Source organism: Oncorhynchus clarkii, chromosome 18 (assembly GCF_045791955.1).
Source record: "Oncorhynchus clarkii lewisi isolate Uvic-CL-2024 chromosome 18, UVic_Ocla_1.0, whole genome shotgun sequence".
Taxonomy (NCBI): domain Eukaryota; kingdom Metazoa; phylum Chordata; class Actinopteri; order Salmoniformes; family Salmonidae; genus Oncorhynchus; species Oncorhynchus clarkii.
Window position 1 is genome coordinate 71,413,916 of NC_092164.1, and position 21,865 is coordinate 71,435,780.

Consider the following 21,865-nt stretch of genomic DNA (forward strand, 5'->3'; position numbering starts at 1 on the left):
AAGAGGAATACCTATGTGAGAATGCTGTTCATCGACTACAGCTCGGCATTCAACACCATAGTACCCTCCAAGCTCGTCATCAAGCTCGAGACCCTGGGTCTCGACCCCGCCCTGTGCAACTGGGTACTGGACTTCCTGACGGGCCGCCCCCAGGTGGTGAGGGTAGGCAACAACATCTCCTCCCCGCTGATCCTCAACACTGGGGCCCCACAAGGTTGCGTTCTGAGCCCTCTCCTGTACTCCCTGTTCACCCACGACTGCGTGGCCACGCACGCCTCCAACTCAATCATCAAGTTTGCGGACGACACAACAGTGGTAGGCTTGATTACCAACAACGATGAGACGGCCTACAGGGAGGAGGTGAGGGCCCTCGGAGTGTGGTGTCAGGAAAACAACCTCACACTCAACGTCAACAAAACTAAGGAGATGATTGTGGACTTCAGGAAACAGCAGAGGGAACACCCCCCTATCCACATCGATGGAACAGTAGTGGAGAGGGTAGCAAGTTTTAAGTTCCTCGGCATACACATCACAGACAAACTGAATTGGTCCACTCACACAGACAGCATCGTGAAGAAGGCGCAGCAGCGCCTCTTCAACCTCAGGAGGCTGAAGAAATTCGGCTTGTCACCAAAAGCACTCACAAACTTCTACAGATGCACAATCGAGAGCATCCTGGCGGGCTGTATCACCGCCTGGTATGGCAACTGCACCGCCCTCAACCGTAAGGCTCTCCAGAGGGTAGTGAGGTCTGCACAACGCATCACCGGGGGCAAACTACCTGCCCTCCAGGACACCTACACCACCCGATGTCACAGGAAGGCCATAAAGATCATCAAGGACATCAACCACCCGAGCCACTGCCTGTTCACCCCGCTATCATCCAGAAGGCGAGGTCAGTACAGGTGCATCAAAGCTGGGACCGAGAGACTGAAAAACAGCTTCTATCTCAAGGCCATCAGACTGTTAAACAGCCACCACTAACACTGAGTGGCTGCTGCCAACACACTGACACTGACTCAACTCCAGCCACTTTAATAATGGGAATTGATGGGAAATGATGTAAATATATCACTAGCCACTTTAAACAATGCTACCTTATATAAATGTTACTTACCCTACATTATTCATCTCATACGCATACGTATATACTGTACTCTATATCATCGACGGTATCCTTATGTAATACATGTATCACTAGCCACTTTATACTGTACTATGCCACTTTGTTTACATACTCATCTCATTTGTACATACTGTACCCGATACCATCTACTGTATCTTGCCTATGCTGCTCTGTACCATCACTCATTCATATATCCTTATGTACATATTCTTTATCCCCTTACACTGTGTACAAGACAGTAGTTTTGGAATTGTTAGTTAGATTACTTGTTATTACTGCATTGTCGGAACTAGAAGCACAAGCATTTCGCTACACTCGCATTAACATCTGCTAACCATGTGTATGTGACAAATAAAATTTGATTTGATTTGATTTGATTTGCTTGTGACACTGTCTGTGATTTATTTATAATTCAAAGCACACTTAACCTGTAACGACCGACGCCGGAGATGAGAAGCAGGTACAGGGACTCAACATTTAGACAGACATGAAACATGAACAACGTCGGCACACAAAGACAGACGACAATCAATGCTGAAGCAGAGCAGGGACCTGACATATATAGGGGAAGTAATGACAGAGGTGATTGAGTCCAGGTGAGTCCAATAATTGCTGATGCGCGTGACGGGGGAAGGCAGGTGTGTGTGATGCCCTCGAGCGCCAGGGGGGAAGAGCGGGAGCAGGCGGGACATAACCAGCATGGCTACCACAGCATTCTGCAGCGAAACTCCATCCCATCTGGTTTGCACTTAGTGGGACTATCATGTGTTTTTCAACAGGACAGTGACCCAACACACCTCCAGGCTGTGTAAGGACTTTTTGACCAAGAAGGAGAGTGATGGAGTGCTGCATCAGATGACCTGGCCTCCACACTCACCCAAACTCAACCCAAAAGAGATGGTTTGGGATGAGTTGGGATGAGAGTGAAGAAAAAGCAGCCAACAAGTGCTCAGCATATGTGGGAACTCCTTCAAGACTGGAGGAAAAGCATTCCTCATGACACTCGTTGAAAGAATGCAGAGAGGGTGAAAAGCTGTCATCAAGGCAAAGGGTGGCACTTGTTGGCTCCATTCCTGGAAGAATCTAAAATATTAAATATATTTTGATTTGTTTAACACTTCTTTGGTTGCTACATGATTCCATATGTCTTATTTTCATAGTTGTGATGGAAATAATTTTATGGAAACCGACAAACAATGTTTAGATCATGAGTGTTTCAGGATAACGAGATCCATTGACACCAATTACCGTGGAACATGAACCAATTGGACAACATTATCTATGGATGTAATGTTTCATCATCATTCTTTATCAGACACTGTTTCTATGGTCCATTGTACCACTTTTCCAGACCATGTTTTCAGATTTGACATTACTGTACACTCACGGGCCACTTTATTAGGTACACCTCTCTAGTACTGGGTAGGACCCCCTTTTGCCTACACAACCGCCTGAATTATTCACGGTGTTGGACGTTTAAGAGATGCCCTTCTGCACACCACTGTTTTAAATGGCTGTTTTTTGAGCATTTGAGGCCTTTCTGTTAGCCTGAATGAGACTGGACATTCTCCTCTGACCTCTCTCATTAACAAGGTGTTTTTGAGCACAGTACCGCATGTGTTTTGTTTATCGCACCATTCTCTGTAAACTGGAGATTGTAGTGCTTAAAAAATCCCAGGAAGGCAGCTGTTTCTGAGATGCTGGAACCACCATGTGTGGCATCAACAATCAGACCACGGTCAAGATGAGATTACTCATCTTGCCCGTTCTAATGTTTGGTCGAATGACAACTAAAGCTCTCTACTCTATATACTCTATATATTGAGTTGCAGGCCGCCACATGATTCGCTGTTCGAAGGAGCAGGCTATTTGAGTTAACACGCAGGTGTACCTAATAAAGTGGATGTTGAGTGTAGTGAACTGAGTGGTATCCACCTACAACAACAGTGATATCATGAAGCTGTATAGTGAACTGAGTGGTATCCACCTACAACAACATAGAGATATCATGGAGCTGTATAGTGAACTGAGTGGTATCCACCTACAACAACAGTGATATCATGGAGCTGTATAGTGAACTGAGTGGTATCCACCTACAACAACAGTGATATCATGGAGCTGTATAGTGAACTGAGTGGTATCCACCTACAACAACATAGTGATATCAAGGAGCTGTATAGTAGAGCTGTATAGTGAACTGAGTGGTATCCACCTACAACAACATAGAGATAACATGGAGCTGTATAGTGAACTGAGTGGTATCCACCTACAACAACATATAGATATCATGGAGCTGTATAGTGGAGCTGTATAGTGAACTGAGTGGTATCCACCTACAGCAGCATAGAGATATCATGGAGCTGTATAGTGGAGCTGTATAGTGAACTGAGTGGTATCCACCTACAGCAGCATAGCGATATCATGGAGCTGTATAGTGAACTGAGTGGTATCCACCTACAACAACATAGAAATAACATGGAGCTGTATAGTAGAGCTGTATAGTGAACTGAGTGGTATCCACCTACAGCAGCATAGTGATAACATGGAGCTGTATAGTGAACTGAGTGGTATCCACCTACAACAACATAGTGATATCATGGAGCTGTATAGTGGAGCTGTATAGTGAACTGAGTGGTATCTACCTACAACAACAGTGATATCATGGAGCTGTATAGTGAACTGAGTGGTATCCACCTACAACAACATAGTGATATCATGGAGCCGGCAGGTGATCCAGGTCACAATAGAGGTCAAGCAGTGGGAGGAAGAAGACGAGGAAGACTTGGTGGTCAAAGGAATGGCAGGGGACAAGCACCCCTTCTGAGAGGTGGTCGTGGGCCTCGTTGGAGAGGTGTGGGGGGAATGTGGTAGAGGACAAGGCCACGGACCAAGCACCCCTTCTGAGAGGTGGTCGTGGTCCTCGTTGGAGAGGTGTGGGGGGAATGTGGTAGAGGACAAGGCCACGGACCAAGCACCCCTTCTGAGAGGTGGTCGTGGGCCTCGTTGGAGAGCTGTGGGGGGAACGTGGTAGAGGACAAGGCCACGGACCAAGCACCCCTTCTGAGAGGTGGTCGTGGGCCTCGTTGGAGAGGTGTGGGGGGAACGTGGTAGAGGACAAGGCCACGGACCAAGCACCCCTTCTGAGAGGTGGTCGTGGGCCTCGTTGGAGAGCTGTGGGGGGAACGTGGTAGAGGACAAGGCCACGGACCAAGCACCCCTTCTGAGAGGTGGTCGTGGGCCTCGTTGGAGAGCTGTGGGGGGAACGTGGTAGAGGACAAGGCCACGGACCAAGCACCCCTTCTGAGAGGTGGTCGTGGGCCTCGTTGGAGAGCTGTGGGGGGAACGTGGTAGAGGACAAGGCCACGGACCAAGCACCCCTTCTGAGAGGTGGTCGTGGGCCTCGTTTGAGAGGTGTGGGGGGAACGTGGTAGAGGACAGGGCCACGGACCAAGCACCCCTTCTGAGAGGTGGTCGTGGGCCTCGTTTGAGAGGTGTGGGGGGAACATGGTAGAGGACAAGACCACGGACCAAGCACCCCTTCTGAGAGGTGGTCGTGGGCCTCGTTTGAGAGGTGTGGGGGGAATGTGGTAGACGACAAGTCCACGGACCAAGCACCCCTTCTGAGAGGTGGTCGTGGGCCTCGTTGGAGAGGTGTGGGAGGAACGTGGTAGAGGACAAGGCCACGGACCAAGCACCCCTTCTGAGAGGTGGTCGTGGGCCTCGTTGGAGAGGTGTGGGGGGAACGTGGTAGAGGACAAGGCCACGGACCAAGCACCCCTTCTGAGAGGTGGTCGTGGGCCTCGTTGGAGAGGTGTGGGGGGAACGTGGTAGAGGACAAGCACCCCTTCTGAGAGGTGGTTGTGGGCCTCGTTTGAGAGGTGTGGGAGGAACGTGGTAGAGGACAAGGCCACGGACCAAGCACCCCTTCTGAGAGGTGGTCGTGGTCCTCGTTGGAGAGCTGTGAGGGGAACGTGGTAGAGGACAAGGCCACGGACCAAGCACCCCTTCTGAGAGGTGGTTGTGGGCCTCCTTTGAGAGGTGTGGGGGAATGTGGTAGAGGACAAGGCCACGGACCAAGCACCCCTTCTGAGAGGTGGTCGTGGTCCTCGTTGGAGAGGTGTGGGGGGAATGTGGTAGAGGACAAGGCCACGGACCAAGCACCCCTTCTGAGAGGTGGTTGTGGGCCTCCTTTGAGAGGTGTGGGGGAACGTGGTAGAGGACAAGGCCACAGACCAAGCACCCCTTCTGAGAGGTGGTCGTGGTCCTCGTTGGAGAGCTGTGGGGGGAACGTGGTAGAGGACAAGGCCACGGACCAAGCACCCCTTCTGAGAGGTGGTCGTGGGCCTCGTTGGAGAGATGTGGGGGGAACGTGGTAGAGGACAAGGCCACGGACCAAGCACCCCTTCTGAGAGGTGGTCGTGGGCCTCGTTGGAGAGGTGTGGGAGGAACGTGGTAGAGGACAAGGCCACGGACCAAGCACCCCTTCTGAGAGGTGGTCGTGGGCCTCGTTGGAGAGGTGTGGGGGAACGTGGTAGAGGACAAGGCCACGGACCAAGCACCCTTTCTGAGAGGTGGTTGTGGGCCTCGTTTGAGAGGTGTGGGGGGAACGTGGTAGAGGACAAGCACCCCTTCTGAGAGGTGGTTGTGGGCCTCGTTTGAGAGGTGTGGGAGGAACGTGGTAGAGGACAAGGCCACGGACCAAGCACCCCTTCTGAGAGGTGGTCGTGGTCCTCGTTGGAGAGCTGTGAGGGGAACGTGGTAGAGGACAAGGCCACGGACCAAGCACCCCTTCTGAGAGGTGGTTGTGGGCCTCCTTTGAGAGGTGTGGGGGAACGTGGTAGAGGACAAGGCCACAGACCAAGCACCCCTTCTGAGAGGTGGTCGTGGTCCTCGTTGGAGAGCTGTGGGGGGAACGTGGTAGAGGACAAGGCCACGGACCAAGCACCCCTTCTGAGAGGTGGTCGTGGGCCTCGTTGGAGAGGTGTGGGGGGAATGTGGTAGAGGACAAGGCCACGGACCAAGCACCCCTTCTGAGAGGTGGTGGTGGGCCTCGTTGGAGAGCTGTGGGGGAACGTGGTAGAGGACAAGGCCACGGACCAAGCACCCCTTCTGAGAGGTGGTCGTGGTCCTCGTTGGAGAGCTGTGGGGGGAACATGGTAGAGGACAAGGCCACGGACCAAGCACCCCTTCTGAGAGGTGGTCGTGGGCCTCGTTGGAGAGGTGTGGGGGGAATGTGGTAGAGGACAAGGCCACGGACCAAGCACCCCTTCTGAGAGGTGGTCGTGGGCCTCGTTGGAGAGGTGTGGGGGGAACGTGGTAGAGGACAAGACCACGGACCAAGCACCCCTTCTGAGAGGTGGTCGTGGGCCTCGTTTGAGAGGTGTGGGGGGAATGTGGTAGAGGACAAGGCCACGGACCAAGCACCCCTTCTGAGAGGTGGTCGTGGGCCTCGTTGGAGAGGTGTGGGAGGAACGTGGTAGAGGACAAGGCCACGGACCAAGCACCCCTTCTGAGAGGTGGTCGTGGGCCTCGTTGGAGAGGTGTGGGGGGAACGTGGTAGAGGACAAGGCCACGGACCAAGCACCCCTTCTGAGAGGTGGTCGTGGGCCTCGTTTGAGACGTGTGGGGGAACGTGGTAGAGGACAAGCACCCCTTCTGAGAGGTGGTCGTGGGCCTCGTTTGAGAGGTGTGGGGGGAATGTGGTAGAGGACAAGGCCACGGACCAAGCACCCCTTCTGAGAGGTGGTCGTGGGCCTCGTTGGAGAGCTGTGGGGGGAACATGGTAGAGGACAAGGCCACGGACCAAGCACCCCTTCTGAGAGGTGGTCGTGGGCCTCGTTTGAGAGGTGTGGGGGAACATGGTAGAGGACAAGGCCACGGACCAAGCACCCCTTCTGAGAGGTGTTCGTGGGCCTCGTTTGAGAGGTGTGGGGGAAACGTGGTAGAGGACAAGGCCACGGACCAAGCACCCCTTCTGAGAGGTGGTCGTGGGCCTCGTTGGAGAGCTGTGGGGGGAACGTGTTAGAAGACAAGGTCACGGACCAAGCACCCCTTCTGAGAGGTGGTCGTGGGCCTCGTTGGAGAGCTGTGGGGGGGAACGTGGTAGAGGACAAGGCCAGGGACCAAGACAGCGGCAGCAAAAGCAAAGAGCGTCCAATGAAATCTGAGCAATAGTTTTAGACCATGTCGTAAATCATGGCAAGACAACGACTGAGGAAGCTGCAATGATTCAACCAAACCTCAGAAGATCAACCGTGGCCTCAATCATCAGAACTTTCTGCAATGAGAACCAGTAAGTCTTCAGCGTGCACTAAACATTTGGCTACTCTCAACTGTCAAATGACTTTATATTGCATGCCAATGTGTATCACAGAGTAGGTGATGTGACTAAATGTGATCTTACTGTCATTTTCTCAGCAGAATTGATACTAGGCCAAATAGGGGAGGCAGAGGGAACATTCTCATTGACCAATAAGAGCGGGCTGTGGACAATTTGTTTCGGGACAGAAATTATATTCGCCTTACAAATATTCGGCAGCACATCTTGGACAATGATGACATGTTCAACAATGTGGAAGCCATACGTTTTCTGAGTATTTCACGCGTGCTGAAAAGGCACCAGGTGTCTCTAAAACAGATATACGGTGTGCCTTTTGAAAGAAATGCAGACAGAGTGAAGTAACTGAGGACTGAGTATGTTCAGGTATGTTCAGTTTCAAGATGCCTGTTGTGAACCCCCCCCCCCCAAATTCTACATCACATTGTAATCCGTAATTCTCTTTCCAAAATGTATTTTTAGAGGGTGATGGAGCTGGATACTGATGAAAACCATCACAAATTCCACTTTTTGGATGAGGCAGGCTTCAACCTGGCCAAGACAAGGAGGAGAGGTCGGAATTTCATTGGCCAGGGGGCAACCATCCAAATACCTGGACAACGTGGGGCCAACCTCACCATGTGTGCGGCTATATCAGAAGATGGTGTGGGTGGGACGCAGACCTCATATTGGATCATATAATGCAGCTCTCCTTGTAACCTTGATGAGCTAAATCAGGTCTGTAGAGCTGATGGCGTGACCTATGTCATTGTGTGGGATAATGTCAGGTTCCACCATGCTCAAATGGTGCAAGCATGGTTTCAGACCCATCCACAATTTACCACCCTGTACTCACCCCCATACTCTCCTTTCCCTAAACCGATTGAGGAATTTTTCTCCACATGTAGGTGGAAGGTAAATGATAGGCGCCCTCACGAACAAGCCACCCTTCTCCAGGCCATGGATGACACATGCAATGACATCACGGCAGACCAGTGTCAGGCCTGGATTCCGAAGATTCTTCCCAAGATGTTTAGCTAATGATAACATCCATTGTGATGTGGATGAGAACCTGTGGCCAAATCCACAAGACAGAGTTGATGGAAATATAGAAGTACTGTTTTTACAGTAAGCCAGGTGAGGAACACTGCAGTGAAGTTTTACAGTAAGCCAGGTGAGGAACACTGCAGTGATGTTTTACAGTAAGCCAGGTGAGGAACACTGCAGTGAAGTTTTACAGTAAGCCAGGTGAGGAACACTGCAGTGAAGTTTTACAGTAAGCCAGGTGAGGAACACTGCAGTGATGTTTTACAGTTAGCCAGGTGAGGGAACACTGCAGTGATGTTTTACAGTAAGCCAGGTGAGGAACACTGCAGTGAATTTTTACAGTAAGCCAGGTGAGGAACACTGCAGTGAAGTTTTACAGTAAGCCAGGTGAGGAACACTGCAGTGATGTTTTACAGTTAGCCAGGTGAGGGAACACTGCAGTGATGTTTTACAGTAAGCCAGGTGAGGAACACTGCAGCTGATGTTTTACAGTAAGCCAGGTGAGGAACACTGCAGTGATGTTTTACAGTAAGCCAGGTGAGGAACACTGCAGTGATGTTTTACAGTAAGCCAGGTGAGGAACAATGCAGTGATGTTTTACAGTAAGTTAGGTGAGGATCACTGCATCTGATGTTTTACAGTAAGCCAGGTGAGGAACACTGCAGTGATGTTTTACAGTAAGCCAGGAGAGGAACACTACAGTGATGTTTTACAGTAAGCCAGGTGAGGAACACTGCAGCTGATGTTTTACAGTAAACCAGGTGAGGAACACTGCAGCTGATGTTTTACAGTAAACCAGGTGAGGAACACTGCAGTGATGTTTTACAGTAAGCCAGGTGAGGAACACTGCAGCTGATGTTTTACAGTAAGCCAGGTGAGGAACACTGCAGTGATGTTTTACAGTAAGCCAGGTGAGGAACACTGCATTGATGTTTTACAGTAAGCCAGGTGAGGAACACTGCAGTGATGTTTTACAGTAAGCCAGGTGAGGAACACTGCAGTGATGTTTTACAGTAAGCCAGGCAAGGAACACTGCAGTGATGTTTTACAGTAAGCCAGGTGAGGAACACTGCAGTGATGTTTTACAGTAAGCCAGGTGAGGAACACTGCAGTGATGTTTTACAGTAAGCCAGGTGAGGAACACTGCAGCTGATGTTTTACAGTAAGCCAGGTGAGGAACACTGCAGTGATGTTTTACAGTAAGCCAGGTGAGGAACACTGCAGCTGATGTTTTACAGTAAGCCAGGTGAGGAACACTGCAGCTGATGTTTTACAGTAAGCCAGGTGAGGAACACTGCAGTGAAGTTTTACAGTAAGCCAGGTGAGGAACACTGCAGTGAAGTTTTACAGTAAGCCAGGTGAGGAACACTGCAGCTGATGTTTTACAGTAAGCCTGGTGAGGAACACTGCAGTGATGTTTTACAGTTAGCCAGGTGAGGAACACTGCAGTGATGTTTTACAGTAAGCCAGGTGAGGAACACTGCAGTGATGTTTTACAGTAAGCCAGGTGAGGAACACTGCAGTGATGTTTTCACATATTTTGTACTACAATATTTAATGATTGTAGGAACAACTACACAGTGAAACCATCGGTATCTTGTGTGTGGGTGATCTAAATGAATGTTTCTATGGTATTTCATGATAAATGAGTTATTTGAACAAATGCAATGTTTCTTTAAAGATATGAATGCACAATGCAATGTTTTCAACACTGGACAGCCTGTGTTACAAGTGATGACCGTTTTGAGTTTTGTGTCTAGAGATTTGAATAATCACCACATGGTTCTGAAATGAGTGCCAAAGGGACTGTAGAAAACTGGACCTCAAAGGTAAGGTCATAGTCACTGTGTGTGTGTGTGTGTGTGTGTGTGTGTGTGTGTGTGTGTGTGTGTTTGTGTGCGTGTGAGTGAGTCTTTGAGTGTAGAGGGATAGAGACGGTACTCTGTCTCTCTCTACTTTACTTTGATACATTAATCTAATAGAGACGGGACTCTGTCTGTCTGCTTTACTCTGATACATTCAGACACAGTTGTTGTCAATAGAACATCAGCCTGTTTGGGGGGTTAGGGTGCAACACAAAGCCACACAGGTTGTGGGTAGATTAGACGACACACACAGGCCGTGGACGACACACACAGGCCATGGACGACACACACAGGCCATGGACGACACACAGAGGCCGTGGACGACACACACAGGCCGAGGACGACACACAGAGGCCGTGGACGACACACACAGGCCGTGGACGAGACACGGAGGCCGTGGACGACACACACAGGCCGTGGACGACACACACAGGCCGTGGACGAGACACGAAGGCCGTGGACGACACATGGAGGCCATGGATGACACAGAGGCCGTGGACGACACACAGAGGCCTTGACCATTCTGTCTGCTTGTCACTAAACGATGGGAGGAAGTTTATTCGCCTTGTGGGCAGTGGACTGCCAGTGTAGATAGATGAAAGTCAAGTCCAGCTCAGGCTAACTGATAAACACACAGTATGAACAGATACCCCCCCCCCCCCACACACACACACACACATACACACACACACACACACACACACACACACACAAACACACACACACACCCACACACAGGGACACAGATACACACATGACCAGAGAGACACCCCCCCCTCCCACCCATACCTCTGCAGATGGGTCGGTCGTCGCTCCAGCCTACGTAGCTGTCTGTGACTCTCAGACAGCTGATGCTCTTAGAGCCCTGCAGCTCATAACCCTCATCACAGGAGAAGTGCACCGTGGTTCCCCGCCTGTAAGGGGAGGTAGAGAGACAGAGGGTTACACACATAGAGATGGACTGTAACTCTGGTCTAACCAACGCCTTGGGAAGGAAAACTACCGCCCTGAAGGGGTTGTCTGCATGTACAGGTTTCAGTCCTCTGTTTAACAAGTCTTTAAATAACCTCAATCCCATCTCCTCCAAAAACGCTTCCTGTTGTGACCTCACAGAGCGGTGCTTTGTGGGGGGACGGATCGTACCCATTTGTCGGTATTAGACGCAGTGACAAACCGGAGACACGTCACTGATACAGAGAGACGCATCCCAAACGCCCCCCTGTTCCCTATATAGTGGTACTACTATAGACCAGAGCCCTATTCCCTATATAGTACACTACTATAGACCAGAGCCCTATTCCCTATATAGTGCACTACTTTAGACCAGAGCCCTATTCCCTATATAGTGGTACTACTATAGACCAGAGCCCTATTCCCTATATAGTGGTACTACTATAGACCAGAGCCCTATTCCCTATATAGTGGTACTACTTTAGACCAGAGCCCTATTCCCTATATAGTCGTACTACTATAGACCAGAGCCCTATTCCCTATATAGTGGTACTAATATAGACCAGAGCCCTATTCCCTATATAGTGGTACTACTATAGACCAGAGCCCTATTCCCTATATAGTGGTACTACTATAGACCAGAGCCCTATTCCCTATATAGTGGTACTACTATAGACCAGAGCCCTATTCCCTATATAGTGGTACTACTATAGACCAGAGCCCTATTCCCTATATAGTGGTACTACTATAGACCAGAGCCCTATTCCCTATATAGTGGTACTCCTATAGACCAGAGCCCTATTCCCTATATAGTGGTACTACTATAGACCAGAGCCCTATTCCCTATATAGTGGTACTACTATAGACCAGAGCCCTATTCCCTATATAGTGGTACTACTATAGACCAGAGACCTATTCCCTATATAGTGGTACTAATATAGACCAGAGCCCTATTCCCTATATAGTGGTACTAATATAGACCAGAGCCATATTCCCTATATAGTGGTACTACTATAGACCAGAGCCCTATTCCCTATATAGTGGTACTACTATAGACCAGAGCCCTATTCCCTATATAGTGGCACTACTATAGACCAGGGCCCTATTCCCTATATAGTGGCACTACTATAGACCAGGGCCATATTCCCTATATAGTGCACTACTATAGACCAGGGCCCTATTCCCTATATAGTGCACTACTATAGACCAGAGCCCTATTCCCTATATAGTGCACTACTATAGACCAGAGCCCTATTCCCTATATAGTGGTACTACTATAGACCAGAGCCCTATTCCCTATATAGTGCACTACTATAGACCAGGGCCCTATTCCCTATATAGTGCACTACTATAGACCAGGGCCCTATTCCCTATATAGTGCACTACTATAGACCAGAGCCCTATTCCCTATATAGTGCACTACTATAGACCAGGGCCCTATTCCCTATATAGTGCACTACTATAGACCAGAGCCCCATTTCCTATATAGTGGTACTACTATAGACCAGAGCCCTATTCCCTATATAGTGCACTACTATAGACCAGGGCCCTATTCCCTATATAGTGCACTACTATAGACCAGGGCCCTATTCCCTATATAGTGCACTACTATAGACCAGAGCCCTATTCCCTATATAGTGGTACTACTATAGACCAGAGCCCTATTCCCTATATAGTGGTACTACTATAGACCAGAGCGCTATTCCCTATATAGTGGTACTACTATAGACCAGAGCCCTATTCCCTATATAGTGCACTACTATAGACCAGGGCCCTATTCCCTATATAGTGCACTACTATAGACCAGGGCCCTATTCCCTATATAGTGCACTACTATAGACCAGGGCCCTATTCCCTATATAGTGCACTACTATAGACCAGGGCCCTATTCCCTATATGGTGCACTACTACAGACCAGGGCCCTATTCCCTATGTCTGTAGTGTAGTGTAATGTAGTGTGCTATATAGGGAATAGGGTGCCCTTGGAGACAGGCCCACTGTAACAGGAGAGCTCCATCCTGTTCTCTTCTAGAACTAAAAGAGTATTTCTGAGTATTTCTGAATATTCCTTAGTATTACTGAGTATTCCTGGGTATTCCTGAGTATCCATTAGTATTCCTTAGTATTCCTTAGTATTCCTGAGTATTCGTTAGTAATCCTGAGTATTCCTTAGTATTCCTGAGTCACATTCTTGTAAAAAAACAACAAGTTATTGTTTTGTCTTCCTAAATACATGTTCATTTACAGTACTCTCCCCTCAGTCTCTCCTCTGTTCATTTACAGTACCCTCCCCTCAGTCTCTCCTCTGTTCATGTACAGTACTCTCCCCTCAGTCTCTCCTCTGTTCATGTACAGTACTCTCCCCTCAGTCTCTCCTCTGTTCATGTACAGTACTCTCCCCTCTGTCTCAGTCTCTCCTCTGTTCATGTACAGTACTCTCCCCTCAGTCTCTCCTCTGTTCATGTACAGTACCCTCCCCTCAGTCTCTCCTCTGTTCATGTACAGTACTCTCCCCTCTGTCTCTCCTCTGTTCATGTACAGTACTCTCCCCTCTGTCTCAGTCTCTCCTCTGTTCATGTACAGTACTCTCCCCTCAGTCTCTCCTCTGTTCATGTACAGTACTCTCCCCTCAGTCTCTCCTCTGTTCATGTACAGTACTCTCCCCTCATTCTCTCCTCTGTTCATGTACAGTACTCTCCCCTCAGCCTCAGTCTCTCCTCTGTTCATGTACAGTACTCTCCCCTCAGTCTCTCCTCTGTTCATGTACAGTACTCTCCGCTCAGTCTCTCCGCGGGTCATGTACAGTACTCTCCCCTCTGTCTCAGTCTCTCCTCTGTTAATGTACAGTACTCTCCCCTCAGTCTCTCCTCTGTTCATGTACAGTACTCTCCCCTCTGTCTCAGTCTCTCCTCTGTTCATGTACAGTACTCTCCCCTCAGTCTCTCCTCTGTTCATGTACAGTACTCTCCCCTCTGTCTCTCCTCTGTTCATGTACAGTACTCTCCCCTCAGTCTCTCCTCTGTTCATGTACAGTACTCTCCCCTCTGTCTCTCCTCTGTTCATGTACAGTACTCTCCCCTCTGTCTCAGTCTCTCCTCTGTTCATGTACAGTACTCTCCCCTCAGTCTCTCCTCTGTTCATGTGCAGTACTCTCCCCTCAGTCTCTCCTCTGTTCATGTACAGTACTCTCCCCTCAGTCTCAGTCTCTCCTCTGTTCATGTACAGTACTCTCCCCTCAGTCTCTCCTCTGTTCATGTACAGTACCCTCCCCTCAGTCTCTCCTCTGTTCATGTACAGTACTCTCCCCTCTGTCTCTCCTCTGTTCATGTACATTACTCTCCCCTCTGTCTCAGTCTCTCCTCTGTTCATGTACAGTACTCTCCCCTCAGTCTCTCCTCTGTTCATTTACAGTACTCTCCCCTCTGTCTCAGTCTCTCCTCTGTTCATGTGCAGTACTCTCCCCTCAGTCTCTCCTCTGTTCATGTACAGTACTCTCCCCTCAGTCTCTCCTCTGTTCATGTACAGTACTCTCCCCTCAGTCTCTCCTCTGTTCATGTACAGTACTCTCCCCTCTGTCTCAGTCTCTCCTCTGTTCATGTACAGTACTCTCCCCTCAGTCTCTCCTCTGTTCATGTACAGTACCCTCCCCTCAGTCTCTCCTCTGTTCATGTACAGTACTCTCCCCTCTGTCTCTCCTCTGTTCATGTACAGTACTCTCCCCTCTGTCTCAGTCTCTCCTCTGTTCATGTACAGTACTCTCCCCTCAGTCTCTGTCTCTCCTCTGTTCATGTACAGTACTCTCCCCTCAGTCTCTGTCTCTCCTCTGTTCATGTACAGTACTCTCCCCTCATTTTCTCCTCTCCTTTACCTGAAGTCTGATCCTTTTCTTCTCCCTCGGTCAGGGATCCCCGGGTCTGGACACATGTTATGTCCCTGGGCCACACCCATCTGAGACACTGAGAGGGGAGGATGAGAGAGAGGGATGAGAGAGAGGGATGAGAGGGAGGGATGAGAGAGAGGGGTGAGAGAGAGGGATGAGAGTGAGGGATGAGAGAGGGATAAGAAAGGGATGAGAGAGAGGGATGAGAGAGAGGGATGAGAGGGAAGGATGAGAGAGGGATGAGAGAGGGATGAGAGAGAGGGGTGAGAGAGGGGGATGAAAGAGAGGGATGAGAGGGAGGGATGAGAGGGAGGGATGAGTGGGTGGGATGAGAGGGCGGGATGAGAGAGAGGGATGAGAGAGAGGGATGAGAGAGAGAGAGAGGGGTGAGAGGGACGAGAGAGAGGGATGAGAGAGAGGGATGAGAGGGAGAAAGAGAGGGCCGACATAAGAAATAGAGAGAGAGTTAGATGTTCACAGATTTTTACAGCGAAAATCACCTACCGAAGCATTTAAACTAAACCTGATTTGTTTTTGTTTTTTACACTGATAACGACACACATTGTCACATTTCCCCTGCCCAGACTACATCCAGGAGGAGAGAAGAGTGAACGTGATTGGCATGCAAATACATCAATCCCTCTCTCAGTGGATTTCTCAATTCAAGACGATCAAACAGGGTGGTGCAGCTACCTGTAGCCAGGCTAAATACCTGCTCTGACATCCCCTCATGTCTAGAGCCAGAAGGGATCGACTGGATTCTCTTTTACCTAATACTTGTTGTCACTTGGCATAGTTTTAGCCATAATATTAATTATATCTTTGTGAAGGTTAGGGATTGATATTCCTCTGTTGACCATCATCAACATTATCATCTATTTAAATAATAATATCTACACCAATATGAAAGCATCATGCTAAAACATATCAACAGACTGAGACAGGAAGGGGAAGTGACACAGGGTCAGTGAGCCAGCCAACCCTGCAGGCCCTTTGACAGACAGGGCGGGGTCGAAGGTCCGACAGGCGGGGCCAAATCCAAAGTGACACCGGCTGATTAGCCGAGACTCTGGAGCATGGCAGGGGGGCTCATGCATATTGATGAGGGGGGGAAAGGGCAGGATCATCTCAAGGGAAGGGAGGACTGGACCAGGGCAGTGGGATGGAGAGAGAAAGAGTTGGAGGAGAAGTTAAAGAAGGGAGAGGAGAATTCAAATGAAAATGAAGAGGAAAATTATTAAAATAGAAAAAAGAGCAGGATGTGTTGGAGGTAGAGGACTAGAGGAGATGGGCATGAGGTGATGGAGGTAGAGGAGATGGTATGAGGTGATGGAGGTAGAGGAGATGGGTATGAGGTGATGGAGGTAGAGGAGATGGGTATGTGGTGATGGAGGTAGAGGAGATGGGTATGAGGTGATGGAGGTAGAGGAGATGGGTATGTGGTGATGGAGGTAGAGGAGATGGGTATGAGGTGATGGAGGTAGAGGAGATGGGTATGTGGTGATGGAGGTAGAGGAGATGGGTATGAGGTGATGGAGGTAGAGGAGATGGGTATGTGGTGATGGAGGTAGAGGAGATGGGTATGAGGTGATGGAGGTAGAGGAGATGGGTATGTGGTGATGGAGGTAGAGGAGATGGGTATGAGGTGATGGAGGTAGAGGAGATGGGTATGAGGTGATGGAGGTAGAGGAGATGGGTATGTGGTGATGGAGGTAGAGGAGATGGGTATGTGGTGATGGAGGTAGAGGAGATGGGTATGAGGTGATGGAGGTAGAGGAGATGGGTATGAGGTGATGGAGGTAGAGGACTAGAGGAGATGGGTATGTGGTGATGGAGGTAGAGGAGATGGGTATGTGGTGATGGAGGTAGAGGAGATGGGTATGTGGTGATGGAGGTAGAGGACATGGGTATGAGGTGATGGAGGTAGAGGAGATGGGTATGTGGTGATGGAGGTAGAGGACATGGGTATGAGGTGATGGAGGTAGAGGAGATGGGTATGAGGTGATGGAGGTAGAGGAGATGGGTATGTGGTGATGGAGGTAGAGGAGATGGGTATGTGGTGATGGAGGTAGAGGAGATGGGTATGAGGTGATGGAGGTAGAGGAGATGGGTATGTGGTGATGGAGGTAGAGGAGATGGAGGTAGAGGAAATGAGTATGAGGTGATGGAGGTAGAGGAGATGGGTATGAGGTGATGGAGGTAGAGGAGATGGGTATGTGGTGATGGAGGTAGAGGAGATGGAGGTAGAGGAAATGAGTATGAGGTGATGGAGGTAGAGGAGATTGGTATGTGGTGATGGAGGTAGAGGAGATGGGTATGAGGTGATGGAGGTAGAGGAGATGGAGGTAGAGGAAATGAGTATGAAGTGATGGAGGTAGAGGAGATGGGTATGTGGTGATGGAGGTAGAGGAGATGGGTATGAGGTGATGGAGGTAGAGGAGATGGGTATGTGGTGATGGAGGTAGAGGAGATGGGTATGTGGTGATGGAGGTAGAGGAGATGGAGGTAGAGGAAATGAGTATGAGGTGATGGAGGTAGAGGAGATTGGTATGAGGTGATGGAGGTAGAGGAGATGGGTATGAGGTGATGGAGGTAGAGGAGATGGAGGTAGAGGAAATGAGTATGAGGTGATGGAGGTAGAGGAGATTGGTATGAGGTGATGGAGGTAGAGGATATGGGTATGAGGTGATGGAGGTAGAGGAGATGGAGGTAGAGGAAATGAGTATGAGGTGATGGAGGTAGAGGAGATTGGTATGAGGTGATGGAGGTAGAGGAGATGGGCATGAGGTGATGGAGGTAGAGGAGATTGGTATGAGGTGATGGAGGTAGAGGAGATGGGTATGAGGTGATGGAGGTAGAGGAGATGGGTATGTGGTGATGGAGGTAGAGGAGATGGGTATGTGGTGATGGAGGTAGAGGAGATGGAGGTAGAGGAAATGAGTATGAGGTGATGGAGGTAGAGGAGATTGGTATGAGGTGATGGAGGTAGAGGAGATGGGTATGTGGTGATGGAGGTAGAGGAGATGGAGGTAGAGGAAATGAGTATGAGGTGATGGAGGTAGAGGAGATTGGTATGAGGTGATGGAGGTAGAGGAGATGGGTATGAGGTGATGGAGGTAGAGGAAATGAGTATGAGGTGATGGAGGTAGAGGAGATTGGTATGAGGTGATGGAGGTAGAGGAGATGGGCATGAGGTGATGGAGGTAGAGGAGATGAGTATGAGGTGATGGAGGTAGAGGAGATGGGCATGAGGTGATGGAGGTAGAGGAGATGGGTATGTGGTGATGGAGGTAGAGGAGATGGGTATGAGGTGATGGAGGTAGAGGAGATGGGTATGAGGTGATGGAGGTAGAGGAATAGAGGGTATGGGTATGAGGTGATGGAGGGAGAGGAGATGGGCATGAGGTGATGGAGGTAGAGGAAATGGGTATGAGGTGATGGAGGTAGAGGAGATGGGCATGAGGTGATGGAGGTAGAGGAGATGAGTATGAGGTGATGGAGGTAGAGGAGATGGGCATGAGGTGATGGAGGTAGAGGAGATGGGTATGAGGTGATGGAGGTAGAGGAGATGGGCATGAGGTGATGGAGGTAGAGGAGATGAGTATGAGGTGATGGAGGTAGAGGAGATGGGCATGAGGTGATGGAGGTAGAGGAGATGGGTATGTGGTGATGGAGGTAGAGGAGATGGGTATGAGGTGATGGAGGTAGAGGAGATGGGTATGAGGTGATGGAGGTAGAGGAATATAGGGTATGGGTATGAGGTGATGGAGGGAGAGGAGATGGGTATGAGGTGATGAGGTAGAGGAGATGGGTATGAGGTGATGGAGGTAGATGAGATGGTTATGAGGTGATGGAGGTAGAGGACTAGAGGAGAAGGGTATGAGGTGATGGAGGAAGAGTCGATGGGTATGAGGTTATGGAGGTCGAGGACTAGAGGATATGGGTGTGAGGTGATGAGGTAGAGGAGATGACTAGAGGAGATGGGTGTGAGGTGATGGAGATAGAGGACATGGGTATGAGGTGATGGAGGTAGAGGAATTGGGTATGAGGTGATGGAGGTAGAGGAATTGGGTATGTGGTGATGGAGGTAGAGGAGATGGTATGAGGTGATGGAGGTAGAGGACATGGGTATGTGGTGATGGGGTAGAGGAGAGGACTAGAGGAGATGGGTATGAGGAGATGCAGGTAGAGGAGATGGGTATGTGGTGATGGAGGTAGAGGAGATGGGTATGAGGTGATGGATGTAGAGGAGATAGGTATGAGGTGATGGAGGTAGAGGACTAGAGGAGATGGGTATGTGGTGATGGAGGTAGAGGAGATGGGTATGAGGTGATGGAGGTAGAGGACTAGAGGAGATGGGTATGTGGTGATGGAGGTAGAGGAGATGGGTATGAGGTGATGGAGGTAGAGGAGATGGGTATGAGGTGATGGAGGTAGAGGACTAAGGAGATGAAAACCTCTTGGAACCCTGTTCTCTACACTCCTTTCCCCCTTCCTGTATCCCTCCCTCTGTTTCTACACTCCTTTCCCCCACCCTGTATCCATCCCTCTGTTTCTACACTCCTTTCTCCCTGTATCCCTCCCTCTGTTTCTACACTCCTTTCCCCCACCCTGTATCCATCCCTCTGTTTCTACACTCCTTCCCCCTCCCTGTATCCCTCCCTCTGTTTCTACACTCCTTTCTCCCTGTATCCCTCCATCTGTTTCTACACTCCTTTCCCCCTCCCTGTATACCTCCCTCTGTTTCTACACTCCTTCCCCCTCCCTTTATCCCTCCCTCTGTTTCTACACTCCTTTCCCCCTCCCTGTATCCCTCCCTCTGTTTCTACACTCCTTCCCCCTCCCTGTATCCCTCCCTCTGTTACTACACCCCTTTCCCCTCCCTGTATCCCACCCTCTGTTTCTACACTCCTTTCTCCCTGTATCCCTCCCTCTGTTTCTACACCCCTTTCCCCACCCTGTATCCCACCTCTGTTTCTACACTCCTTTACCCCCCCCCCCCCCCCCCCCCCCCCCCCCCCACCTGTTGCGTGACTTTGCAGAACAACTGTTCTGATAAGTTGAACGGTGTACTCCAACAAGTGTATAACAACTAGGAGCACTACTTACAAACTGATATCTTGTGATGATTGTCTTTACTGGGCATCATCTTGACTCCTCTGGACTTCAGCTCTGTCATCTTCTTCACTGTGGAGACCAGAGGATAATGTACAGTCAGGTTACCTGTTTAATCAGGACTGTAGAGACCAGAAGATAATGTACAGTCAGGTTACCTGTTTAATCAGGACTCTAGAGACCAGAGTCTGGGGAGTAAGATCCTATTAGGAACACAATAGGGAGGGGAGTAAGATCCTATTAGGAACACAATAGGAAGGGGAGTAAGATCCTATTAGGAACAGGAACACAATAGGAAGGGGAGTAAGATCCTATTAGGAACACAATAGGAAGGGGAGTAAGATCCTACCAGGAACACAATAGGAACGGGAGTAAGATCCTATTAGGAACACAATAGGAATGTGGAGTATGATTCTACCAGGAACACAATAGGAAGGGGAGTAAGATCCTACCAGGAACACAATAGGAAGGGGAGTAAGATCCTATTAGGAACACAATAGGAAGGGGAGTAAGATCCTAACAGGAACACAATAGGAAGGGGAGTAAGATCCTATTAGGAACACAATAGGAAGGGGAGTAAGATCCTATTAGGAACACAATAGGAAGGGGAGTAAGATCCTATTAGGAACACAATAGGAAGGGGAGTAAGATCCTATTAGGAACATAATAGGAAGGGGAGTAAGATCCTATTAGGAACACAATAGGAAGGGGAGTAAGATCCTACCAGGAACACAATAGGAAGGGGAGTAAGATCTGATTAGGAACAGGAACACAATAGGAAGGGGAGTAAGATCCGATTAGGAACAGGAACACAATAGGAAGGGGAGTAAGATCCGATTAGGAACAGGAACACAATAGGAAGGGGAGTAAGATCCGATTAGGAACAGGAACACAATAGGAAGGGGAGTAAGATCCTACCAGGAATACAATAGGAAGGGGAGTAAGATCCTATTAGAAACACAATAGGAAGGGGAGTAAGATCCTATTAGGAACACAATAGGAAGGGGAGTAAGATCCTATTAGGAACACAATAGGGAGGGGAGTAAGATCCTATTAGGAACACAATAGGAAGGGGAGTAAGATCCTAACAGGAACACAATAGGAAGGGGAGTAAGATCCTATTAGGAACACAATAGGAAGGGGAGTAAGATCCTATTAGGAACACAATAGGAAGGGGAGTAAGATCCTATTAGGAACACAATAGGAAGGGGAGTAAGATCCTATTAGGAACATAATAGGAAGGGGAGTAAGATCCTATTAGGAACACAATAGGAAGGGGAGTAAGATCCTACCAGGAACACAATAGGAAGGGGAGTAAGATCTGATTAGGAACAGGAACACAATAGGAAGGGGAGTAAGATCTGATTAGGAACAGGAACACAATAGGAAGGGGAGTAAGATCTGATTAGGAACAGGAACACAATAGGAAGGGGAGTAAGATCCTATTAGGAACAGGAACACAATAGGAAGGGGAGTAAGATCCGATTAGGAACAGGAACACAATAGGAAGGGGAGTAAGATCCGATTAGGAACAGGAACACAATAGGAAGGGGAGTAAGATCCGA

At 49.3% G+C, this 21,865-nt stretch overlaps 1 protein-coding gene across 1 annotated transcript in view; it reads right to left on the minus strand.

Moving 5' to 3' along the window:
- Positions 1 to 21,865, minus strand: part of LOC139372403 (CUB and sushi domain-containing protein 2-like) — a 773,740-nt gene that overhangs the window by 396,904 nt on the left and 354,971 nt on the right. Inside the window, exons 8-10 of the mRNA XM_071112112.1 lie at positions 20,295 to 20,372; positions 15,174 to 15,261; positions 11,144 to 11,268 (exon numbers count right to left, since the gene is read on the minus strand). Of these exons, the coding sequence (XP_070968213.1) occupies positions 11,144 to 11,268; positions 15,174 to 15,261; positions 20,295 to 20,372 (291 nt within the window). The remainder of the gene's footprint in view (positions 1 to 11,143; positions 11,269 to 15,173; positions 15,262 to 20,294; positions 20,373 to 21,865) is intronic.